This window comes from Corythoichthys intestinalis, chromosome 6 (assembly GCF_030265065.1).
Source record: "Corythoichthys intestinalis isolate RoL2023-P3 chromosome 6, ASM3026506v1, whole genome shotgun sequence".
In the NCBI taxonomy this organism is placed as follows: Eukaryota; Metazoa; Chordata; class Actinopteri; order Syngnathiformes; family Syngnathidae; genus Corythoichthys; species Corythoichthys intestinalis.
In genome coordinates this window covers 18719350-18731851 of record NC_080400.1, presented here as the reverse complement: position 1 = coordinate 18731851, position 12502 = coordinate 18719350, and the positions used below count along the sequence as shown (strand labels likewise).

At 38.8% G+C, this 12502-nt stretch overlaps 1 protein-coding gene across 2 annotated transcripts in view; it reads left to right on the top strand.

Moving 5' to 3' along the window:
* The window catches only part of zgc:85932 (uncharacterized protein LOC405875 homolog), a 70867-nt gene extending 58365 nt beyond the window's left edge, over positions 1-12502 (top strand). For both annotated transcript variants that reach the window (XM_057839717.1, XM_057839718.1), the window contains 6 exons: positions 6214-6278; positions 6728-6796; positions 6863-6941; positions 8371-8487; positions 12147-12205; positions 12273-12502. In XM_057839717.1, the coding sequence (XP_057695700.1) occupies positions 6214-6278; positions 6728-6796; positions 6863-6941; positions 8371-8487; positions 12147-12205; positions 12273-12299 (416 nt within the window). In that variant the 3' untranslated portion in view covers positions 12300-12502. The remainder of the gene's footprint in view (positions 1-6213; positions 6279-6727; positions 6797-6862; positions 6942-8370; positions 8488-12146; positions 12206-12272) is intronic.

The window sequence follows — 12502 nt, the reverse complement described above, 5'->3', positions numbered from 1 at the left end:
GTCCATGGACGTCCAAAATTTTTCCCATTCATTTTCAATGGGAAATTTTTTTTTTCCCCAAATCAACAGAAAATGACTAGATATCATTAGGACGTGTCCCCCAAATGTCCCCGATTGCATTGCCGCTTATGGGGGGTGATGCCATTGACGTCCATGGACGTCCAAACTTCCCATTCATTTCCAAAGGCATTTCTTCATGTTTGTTCATTCTATTGATGCCAATGTACTTGGATTCCATTGACGCTTATGTAAGTTGATACCATTGACGTCCATGGACGTCAAAAATTTTTCCCATTCATTTTCAATGGGATTTTTTTTTTTTTTCCCAAATCAACAGAAAATGACTAGATATCATTAGGACGTGTCCCCCAAATGTCCCCGATTGCATTGCCGCTTATGGAGGGTGATGCCATTGACGTTCATGGACGTCCAAACTTCCCATTCATTTCCAATGGCATTTCTTCATGTTTGTTCATTTTATTGATGCCAATGTACTTGGATTCCATTGACGCTTATGTCAGTTGATACCATTGACGTCCATGGACGTCCAAAATTTTTCCCATTCATATTCAATGGGAATTTTTTTTTTTCCCCCAAATCAACAGAAAATGACTAGATATCATTAGGACGTGTCCCCCAAATGTCCCCGATTGCATTGCCGCTTATGGAGGGTGATGCCATTGACGTTCATGGACGTCCAAACTTCCCATTAATTCCAATGGCATTTCTTCATGTTTGTTCATTCTATTGATGCCAATGTACTTGGATTCCATTGACGCTTATGTAAGTTGATACCATTGACGTCCATGGACGTCCAAAATTTTTCCCATTCATTTTCAATGGGAATTTTTTTTTTTTTTCCCAAATCAACAGAAAATGACTAAATATCATTAGGACGTGTCCCCCAAATGTCCCTGATTGGATTGCCGCTTATGGAGGGTGATGCCATTGACGGCCATGGATGTCCAATTCTCCCAATCTTTTCTAATGGCTTTTACTTTGTTTAGTGCCATTGACTGGCATTATGGTCCATTCTATTGATAGACCTGAGTGGGGCTAAGATTTGTATCTCCACAGAGGAAAGACCAAGGTGTGTAATTTCTCCCGAAATTGCAGTTTCTAGTTTTTTATTATTATTCAATAATTCTCCGCGTTTTTTTGAGCCAACGCACAGCCCAAACCGTAGCACCGATCGGCACCGTTGAAGTATCGGCACGACCGGATTTTTTGCGTGACGATGGGAATTTTTCAAACCGCCACGAAAAATTTTCCGTTCGCCCGTAAACGGCAATTTTCCGAAAAATAAAAAAAGTTTCAAAATGTATCTAGTCCTACAATTTTTGACCAAATCACATAATTTGGGCATCAAAAATTCCAGGACGGTGAGGGGCATAAAAGTTGTATACAGAATTTGGCAAAAATTTACGGTTCCCCGGAAATTTGCCAAAAACTTTCCTATTCATTTTGAATGGAAAAAAACCGCGCGCTTCACAGCCCGAACCGTTAGACCGATCGGCACCGTTCAAGTATCGGCACGACCGGAATTTTCGCGTGACACAGGAAACTTTACAAATGGCCCCGAAAATTTTTCCGTTCGTCCGTAAACGGCAATTTTCCGTGAAAAAAAAAAAAGTTTCAAAATGTATCTAGTCCTACAATTTTTGACCAAATCACATAATTTGGGCATCAAAAATTCCGGGACGGTGAGGGGCATAAAAGTTGTATACAGAATTTGGAAAAAAATTACGCTTCCTCGGAAATTTGCCAAAAACTATCCCATTCATTTCGAATGGGAAAAGTCCCATTCACTTCCAATGGGATTTCCAATGGAATTTACATTGCATTGATGCCATTGACGGCCATGCATGTCAAATCTACTGATGCCAATGTACTTGGATTCAATTGATTATATGGATGTCGATGCCATTGACTGCCATGGACGTCCAAAATTTTTCCCATTCATTTTCAATGGGGAAAAAACAAAATTAGCCCAAATCAACAGAAAATGACCAGATATCAATAGGACGTGTCCCCCAAACTTCCCCAATTCCATTGACGCTTATGAAGGGTGCCGCCATTGACTTACATGGACGTCCAAAATTTTTCCCATTCATTTTCAATGGGGAAAAAACTAAATTTCTCCAAATCAACAGAAAATGACCAGATATCAATAGGACGTATATCCCAAACGTCCCCAATTCCATTGACGCTTATGGGGGGTGCTGCCATTGACGTCCATGGACGTCCAAAATTTTACCCATTCATTTTCAATGGGAAATTTTTTTTTTTCCCCAAATCAACAGAAAATGACTAGATATCAATAGGACCTGTCCCCCAAATGTCCCCGATTGCATTGCTGCTTATGGAGGGTGATGCCATTGACGTCCAGGGACGTCCAAACTTCCCATTCATTTCCAATGGCATTTCTTCATGTTTGTTCATTCTTTTGATGCCAATGTACTTGGATTCCATTGACGCTTATGTAAGTTGATACCATTGACGTCCATGGACGTCCAAAATTTTTCCCATTCATTTTCAATGGGAATTTTTTTTTTTCCCCCCAAATCAACAGAAAATGACTAGATATCAATAGGACGTTTCCCCCAAATGTGCCCGATTGCATTGCTGCTTATGGAGGGTGATGCCATTGACGTCCACGGACGTCCAAACTTCCCATTAATTTCCAATGGCATTTCTTCATGTTTGTTCATTCTATTGATGCCAATGTACTTGGATTCCATTGACGCTTATGTAAGTTGATACCATTGACGTCCATGGACGTCCAAAATTTTTCCCATTCATTTTCAATGGGAATTTTTTTATTTTCCCCAAATCAACAGAAAATGACTAGATATCATTAGGACGTGTCCCCCAAATGTCCCCGATTGCATTGCCGCTTATGGGGGGTGATGCCATTGACGTCCATGGACGTCCAAACTTCCCATTCATTTCCAATGGCATTTCTTCATGTTTGTTCATTTTATTGATGCCAATGTACTTGGATTCCATTGACGCTTATGTAAGTTGATACCATTGACGTCCATGGACGTCCAAAATTTTTCCCATTCATTTTCAATGGGAATTTTTTTTTTTTTCCAAAATCAACAGAAAATGACTAGATATCAATAGGACATGTCCCCCAAACTTCCCCGATTCCATTAACAATTATGGAGGGTGCTGCCATTGACGGACATGGACGTCCAATTCTCCCAATCTTTTCTAATGGCTTTAACTTTGTTTAGTGCCAATGACTGGCATTATGGTCCATTCTATTGATAGACCTGAGTGGGGCTAAGATTTGTATCTCCACAGAGGAAAGACCAAGGTGTGTAATTTCTCCCGAAATTGCAGTTTCTAGTTAATAGTGTTATTGTTATATAATATAATGTTGTATTATGTTATATTATTATTCTTATTTCATTTACTTTTGTTCCGTGAAGAATCCAGAAAGGGTTATTTGATTGTGGCTTTCTTAAAAAAACAATAAATTTTTACATTTAGGCACTCCTGCAATCGTCGCACTTTTTCTGTTACAAACTGACCCCGGCTCCTCATCAGGGAAGGGAAAAGTTATGTGGCCCTCACAGGAAAAAGTTTGGGGACCCCTGGTGTAAACAATTCTTTCGCCATTGGCTCAAACCAGTGGACAGCAGTGTGTTCGAGGCTTTTTGCATCGTTCGCAAAAAAGAAAAAAAAAAAAAGATTCAGCTGGGTTCAACAGGCTTAAAGGCACTAGAATCCCATGCCAAATCGTCCAAGCACATAACCTTCATGAAAGGAAAGAAACAAACTCCCTCCGCTGCCGGCGTTTTTCAATCTGCCTGTATAAGGCCGCCAGCTACTCATGAGCCTGAAGAAACAGAAGCTAAAGCCAGCCAGCAAGCTGCTAATGTATGCGAAGCGACAGCAGCTAACACTAGCCAGCTAGCTGCTAGTGCTGCAGCCCCCCTGCCTCCCAACCAAACTATGATTGCTAGTGGATTTGCGAGAGTGGATCTATGCACATTGTTTGGGTCCACAGCAACCATAAAAGCAGAGGAGTTGTGGTTGCCCGAAAATTTAAGATGACGCTCGCCATGCCAAATGTAATGCCAACAAGAACGCTTCTACTTGGCCTCCGGTATGTGTCTGCGGTGTGGTGGTGTCGCATGAGTAGCCAATTCAATGCGCTGCATTCTTACATGCTGCACACATTCCACATTTTCACTTTCGAGAAATAAATATACACAAATTCACGGATTTTGTTTTTCTTTGTTGATATGGCTGTGAAATAGGTATTAAGTTGTTGTTGTTTTTTTTTTAATGGTCTTAATTAGGTTGTAAAAAAGTCTTAAATTTAACTTAAGGAAACCTGTAGGATCCCTGTACAAAATTAATTCTTTCCGGAGTGGTTTTTGTATTATGATTTTTTCGTATTATGAGTTGCATTTTAGACGTAAATCGCTTTGTCGCCCTTAGTGGTGCTTAAGTGTAACTAGTTCATAGCAGACGTTATCACATGACTACTCGCCTTCATTGCAAACATTGAGTGCTAAAAGACAAGCTAACTTTGGCAGCCATTGCTTACTATTAGGGTTGTTCCGATCTTGTTTTTTTCCTCCCGATCCGATCCCGATCGTTTTAGTTTGAGCATCTGCCGATCCCGATATTTCCCGATCCGATTGCTTTTTTTTGCTCCCGATTCAATTCCGATCATTACCGATAATTTTTCCCGATCATATACATTTTGGCAATGCATTAAGAAAAAAATGAATAAAACTTGGACGAATATACTGGACTGTCTCAGAAAATTAGAATACACAATATTCTAATTTTTTGAGACAGTCCTGTGTATATATACAGGACTGTCTCAGGAAATTAGAATACACAATATTCCAATTTCCTGACTGTCTCAGGAAATTAGAATATTGTGTATTCTAATTTCCTGAGACAGTCCAGTATACATTCAAAATACAGTACATGAGTACTGTACTTGTTTATTATGACAATAAATCCTCAAGATGGCATTTACATTATTAACATTCTTTCTGTGAGAGGGATCCACGGATAGAAAGACTTGTAAATCTTAAAGGACAAATGTGACTTTGTATATTGTGACTAAATATTGCCATCTAGGTATTTGTTGAGCTTTCAGTAAATGATACTGTAGCCATGCCCAAATGCATGCTGGGAAGTGCAACCATGACTGTGCGTAGTGCTACCAATTGATATATCTTCTCTGCGTTGGAAAACAACATAGGGTGTTAAGAAAAAGATCAATTACGACCTTGCTTCCCCACATTGCTTCCCACGATACTGCTAATCGTAGGGAGAGGGATTGTAAGGCTTTAGCCAATTAAAAAAAGGCTCCAAAGGCTGCCAAAATTCACTCTACTCATTTTTCACTGCCTTTTAGCTCTCTATATAGGTAAAACGGCGCCATTACAGATTGAGCGCGACAATGTGTGAGTGGGTCGTGCAGCGCATGCATTAATTGCGTTAAATATTTTAACGTGATACATTTTTAAAAAATTAATTACCACCGTTATTGGGATAAATTTGACAACCCTACCTTAAGCCAGAACTAAAGACTATGGATGCGTGTAACATATTATGTCTGTAACATTAAATACAATTAGAAAACGATTTCATTAAAAAATACATATACAGTACTGTGCAAAAGTCTTAGGCAGGACATCTGCCTAAAACTTTTGCACAGTACTGTATATATATTTTTTTAATTATTAAATTTATTAGGATCATGGAAGCTTCCACTTGGGGAAAATATATACATGCAGTATATCCTGTATATACATAATATATACATAATATAATAAGATATAATATAATAAAAATATACGCAAAAGTCTTAGGCAGGACACCTGCCTAAAACTTTTGCACAGTGCTGTATATTAAAAAAAGGCATGTCCGATATTTTTTTGCCGATTCCGATACTTTGAAAATGACGTGATCGGACATCCCGATCGATCGGGACATCTCTACTTACTATTTCATCTTTCTGTTTATGCCTTGTAAGTCATATTCTTCTTTTGTTTCATATACTGTACATGAGCATGATGTAGCAAATTGTAGTGTGTATATTTCATTTGTTTACATGTATAGTCAAACGTAGTTACATTTTATTGCAGCGAGCGGGAATCATCTATTACTGTATGTATTTGTCTGTATCTGTTTGTTGAGTGAATGTGTAACAAATGCCTTTTTTGTTTTCAGTGTTGGCAGGCAGTGAGAAGTACTTGGCCCTGGAGCACTGTAAGAGCCTGGTGGTCCTCATGGATGTATCCTCAAAGACACAAAGAACATTATGTCTTGGCTTAGTCAGTAAATCATCAAAACGTTTATTTCAGAGTCCAGGTTAGGAAAATCCTGATGTGTCTGTTCAGTTTCTTAAAATTTATTTTATGATTAAACAATATAGAATTATTAGTGTCACAAAAATAAGTAAAATATCTTTGCACAAATTTGGGTGCCATCTTATGTCCAGTGTGGAACCGAATTTGAAGGTACTCCATTTTTCCCATATTTGACTACCAGGTCTTTGTAGTAGATGATATGTTGGGTCCTGATTATGGGAACAGATATTTTACATTCATTATGTAGAGCAAAAGAAACTTAAATCCTAAAATACAACACTAGAAACTAAAATGTTTCCTCATAAGCTTCCTGTTAGCTTCTGACCCTGATGTCATTTCATTAAAGTATTTCCTTGACACCAATGCTCCCCCAGAGTCAAGGAATCGCTCAGCTAACTTGGCTGGAGTTCCAAGCACTCTGGGACAAAATCCGAATGTGGACGGTAAGTTAATGTTAGATTCTAGGACTGGATTTTGTGTCTCTTACACATTCTGATGTCCTGTGTCAGGACATCTTTCTAGTGTATGACAAGGATAAGACAAAGCATCTGGAATACAAGGAAGTGGCTCCAGCTCTTAAGGCTGCAGGTACAGTACTATTGGACTTAACTCTTGAAAGGAAATGGTATTTTTGCTAACATGCTAATCAATAATCATAAAGATACTTCCTTTTATTTTATTAGATACTAAAGTAAGACAAGCAATAAAAGCAGGTATGGTTGCTAACATGCTCACTGATAATCATAAACATCAGTTAGCCTTGATTACCGATGAGCATGTTAAAAAAAACATTCTTATGATCATGATTATGATAAGATTTTATTCAAATAAGAGTAGCGCTACTTCAAAAGAATATAACTCATGTAAAAGTAGTCATCCAAAAATGTACTCAAGTACAAGTAAAAAAGGATTCGGTGAAAGAATACTCAAGTAAAGAGTAAGATTGTGAATAACTAGTTATATATTATTGATATTGATATTTTTTGAAAAAAATGATGTATTTGTTTTCTCAGTACAACTTAATCTATATGGTCGGATCTTATTATATTGTACTATACCCTATTATGTGACCATATTTGGCCAAACAAATACACAAAAGTCATTGATTTCAGACTAGAAAAATCTATAGAAATGAAACATCACCTGTCCAAAGAGCATGAGCGCCCTCTAGTGGAGGAAAAAAAAAAAAACATGAAATGAAATCCAAGCTTTCGAGTAAAGTTGACTATTTCAAATCGTTTAATTTTTACCCAGCTTTAATGACACCACGTTATTGAACAGGCCGGCATAATCATAGGACATCTGACTGTAGTCATGTGACTGTATTGTTACATCTGATTGGTATCATGGAGTCAGGTGATTATGGTTGCGACGTCTCATCGGTGAAATTGGTAGAGACACTGTGGCCATCTCTGGCAAAAATACAGGTGGTCACATTGAGCACTTGTAAAGCATGAAATAAAAACATGAAGTTATATACAATACTTGTATCCAGCTAGTTATTAATTGAATTTTTTTTTTTTTAATCACCTTGTATAAAATTTAACGACTCTGGTGTGGCCCAAATTATCGGAGTAGGAGTAGCGTTTCTTCTTCACAAATCTACTCAAGTAAAAGTAAAAAGTATGGCGTGGTAAAACTACTCATAGAAGTACATTTTTCTCAAAGTTGATCAAGTAAATGTAACGGAGTAAATGTAACGCGTTAGTACCCACCTCTGTAGGTAAATTAATCAAAAAGTCTCCGCAAGCCATATGGGAAAACACGTAGAATGTCTGCCATTTGGATTTTGGTCTGATTTGGACTATTTACAGGCAGGTGATCTTTTCAAATGCTAACTATTCAGCGCCATTCTGCCTAAGTGATAATGTTCTACGGTAAACAGATGTCGTCTAAATCAACCAATAGTGAACTGTGTGATGAATGACTGACCCTGAAGAGAGTTTGATTGTCTGTTTTATTTTTGGTGGCAAATAATCCTCAAACCTGCCTTTTCTGCATATTTTGCGGGCCGTAGGAATTGTCGTGGATGACCTGGTGATGCAGTTGGTGGGCCTGAGATACACAGAGCCAGACATGACCATCAGCTACCCTGGCTTCCTTTACCTCGTTATGAAACTGGAAAGCATGATCCGTAAGGACATCGAAACTGGAAAGAAACCAAGACAGACCAAAGTATCAGGACGCAGCACTTAAGCAAATCAGTAATTAACTTGAAAATGAAATTGCGATGGTACAATCATTCATTCGAAACCTGAGCATTTGCAGCCAGTCTTTCCGATTCTCGGGGTATTTACAGGTTACTTTCTGTTCATTTTAGGGCATTTACAAGTCACTTCCCGTTAAGTTTGTGTCACTGCCTATTCATATGGGGAGATTCCCGGGTCACTTACGAATCCGTAACCGAAAATCAACAAGAATTGACTCATGAACAGTGTTGTTAATTTGACTTTAAAAAGTAGTTAGTTACAAATTACTTCTCCCAAAATGTAATGCAGTTAGTAACTCTGTGTACCTCGTTGTAAGAGTTATTATTTACTCAGCAAAATGGACTTCCGTTAAATTTCATGTTCTACACGTTATTACATTACATTCTATGACATCCCTAAATATTCCGTGAAGTAACAATATTAAATACTGAAAATAATTCAAGTTTGAGAACGCTACCTTTGAAATTCCCTGGCCTGTCGCCATTATCGCTGTATTTAGTGTTTGCCAGAGTGTGCAGTGAGCAAGGCATGATCCGCACACCTAGCCAATCATCATCGTGTTTGCAACGGCGTCACCCCCCTCCACTCTGCTTGTTGTCTTGGCAGGCTGCTGATGCGTGACAAAATGAGACAACGCGCTCTTCATTCAACCAAATTGTAGTAACGCGCCCCTTCACATCCTCAGTAACGGAAATGCCGTTGCAAACATGGGAAAAGTAATTCGATTACTCACTAGTGAAAAAAATAACGCCGTTATTAACAGCACTGCTCATAAATGCCCCAAAATCAACAGGAAGTGACTGAAAACACCAACAAATGACCTGAAATGCCACCAAACTCACTGGTTGCCATTGACCGCCGTACTAGTGATAAATGCGCACTAGTGATAAACTCAATTCAAATCCCAGCAGGATGAGAAGAGCTTGCTTTTCTGTTTATTACTTGCATAGCAAAATATTGTCGAATAATTTCCTCACCCATGCATTGATAATTGTTGTATCGCCATATTGTGAGATAATCTTTATCGTGAGCCTTGTATTGCAAATCATATCATATTGTGAGTTACCCAGAGGTTCTTAACCCTAGAAGAAATACCATTGAAAAATAAGCAATATTATGGATGGTAGCTTTTGCATTACCGTAATTTTCAGACTATAAGCCACTACTTTTTTCCCTCATTTTGAGTCTTGTGGCTTTTAGTCCAGTGCGGCTTCTCTGCTGATTTATTTTATGGGCAGAATGGTGGCACCAATTTAATGCCATATACTGAATGCTTATGACAGGTGTCGTTAAGTGTCTTCCGGCATATTATCACCGACTCCATTTATGTCTAGCTCGGATCTTTTACATCCATTCAAACGTGAGATAATTTGCCGGATGACACTAAATGACGTCTGTTATAGGCATTTGTTAATGCTCATGACAGTGTGATGTCATAATTGCGATTGTCTTATGGCACCACTGTCAAATAAAGTGTTAACAAATACCATAACTAGCAATTAACTAAACAACTGGAACAGTAACTGAAGAAATAATTAGCACAGAACATGAATATTGATTGTTATTTACATCTGTAGCGCTGCAGTGCATGCTGGGAGGCATGTTGTACAACAACAGTGTTGACAGCAGGTAGCAGCAGAGGTTGACTCTCTGTCAGTGACGGCCAAATAAAGCTTCTTGAAGCAGTGAAGCTTTCAAAGCTTCATGTTGGTTCATTTGGTTTTCTGGTCAGCCTCATGTTGCCGCTGTCAAATTGTTACCGGTTAATATTTTTTTGGTGCATATATCCCATAATACAGTGAGGACAGCTGCGACTTATTGTCCAGTGCAGCTTATACAGTGGGGCAAATAAGTATTTAGTCAACCACTAATTGTGCAAGTTCTCCCACTTGAAAATATTAGAGGGGCCTGTAATTGTCAACATGGGTAAACCTCAACCTCAAAAAACAGAAAATCACATTGTTTGATTTTTAAAGAATTTATTTGCAAATCATGGTAGAAAATAAGTATTTGGTCAATACCAAAGTTCATCTCAATACTTTGTTATGGACCCTTTGTTGGCAATAACAGAGGCCAAACGTTTTCTGTAACTCTTCACAAGCTTTTCACAAAGTGTTGCTGGTATTTTGGCCCATTCCTCCATGCAGATCTCCTCTAGAGCAGTGATGTTTTGGGGCTGTCTTTGGGCAACACGGACTTTCAACTCCTTACACAGATTTTCTATGGGGTTGAAATCTGGAGACTGGCTAGGCCACTCCACGACCTTGAAATGCTTCTTACGAAGACACTCCTTTGTTGCCCTGGCTGTGTGTTTGGGATCATTGTCATGCTGAAAGACCCAGCCACGTCTCATCTTCAATGCCCTTGCTGATGGAAGGAGATTTTCACTAAAAATCTCTCGATACATGGCCCCATTCATTCTTTCCTTTACACAGATGAGTCATCCTGGTCCCTTTGCAGAAAAACAGCCCCAAAGCATGATGTTTCCACCCCCATGTTTCACATAGGGTATGGTGCAATTCAGTATTCTTTTTCCTCCAAACAAGAAAACCTGTGTTTCTACCAAAAAGTTCTATTTTGGTTTCAATCAACCATAAAGCATTCTCCCAGTCCTCTTCTGGATCATCCAAATTCTCTCTAGCGAACCGCAGACGGGCCTGGACGTGTATTTTCTTCAGCAGGGGGACACGTCTGGCAGTGCAGGATTTGAGTCCCTGGGGGCGCATTGTGTTACTGATAGTAGCCTTTGTTACTGTGGTCCCAGCTCTTTGTAGGTCATTCTCTAGGTCCCCCCGTGTGGTTCTGGGATTTTTGCTCACCGTTCTTGTTATCATTTTGACTTTGATTTATTTACACCAAGCGTTTTACCTTTTGCAGATTCAGTCTTCCCAGCCTGGTGCAGGTCTACAATTTTGTCTCTGGTGTCCTTTGACAGCTCTTTGGTCTTGGCCATAGTGGAGTTTGGAGTGTGACTGACTGAGTTTGTGGATAGGTGTCTTTTATACCGATAATGAGTTAAAACAGGTGCCATTAATACAGGTAACGAGTGGAGCCTCGTTAGACCTCGTTAGACCTCGTTAGAAGAAGTTAGATGTCTTTGACAGTCAGAAATCTTGCTTGTTTGTAGGTGACCAAATACTTATTTTCCGCTCTGATTTGGAAATAAATTTTTTAAAAATCTAACTATGTGATTTTCTGTTTTTTTTTCCCACATTCTGTCTCTCATGGTTGAGGTTTACCCATGTTGACAATTACAGGCCTCTCTAATCTTTTTAAGTAGGAGAACTTGCACAATTGGTGGTTGACTAAATACTTATTTGCCTCACTTGTATATAAACAAATGTCATTTTCCTGTCAAATTTGGTGGGTGGTGTCTTACAGTCAGGTGCGTCTTATAGTCCGAAAATTACGGTACATTGAAATAGATTGTAATTTTAGTGGAAAACTGTAAACTTGGCTGTCACGCCAGATGTTTTGCTTCCTTCTGGTGTCCCCTTACTTTTGTCTGTATAATGTATCCACTTTCAAGTGTTAATGAAACGCTTTGAAATGACCAATTCTTTTATTTTGTTGTCTCTGGCAGACAAATTTCACGCGTACGACATGGTAGGAATGGGCTGCATCTCATTGAACTACAGACAGGTACGTCACTCCCCTGGGATTTGTTTTTAACGTTGACAACTTGAAACAAGTAACTGTTGTGTTACAGTGGCTCCACATGACCATTTACAACTGAAGCCGAAGAGTCGCAGGAAATCCTGCAGTGTTCGTTCCGCTCATGTGAGGTGTTTATAAATGTACGTTGAAAGAAAGATGCATTGAGCACAGTTTTTTTTTTTTTGTTAAGCCCTTGATTGAAACATGGCTGCTTATTATTTTATGTTCCTGCTTAGAATTCTCCTGATTATGTTTGATAAATGAGCTTTTGTTTTATTGTGA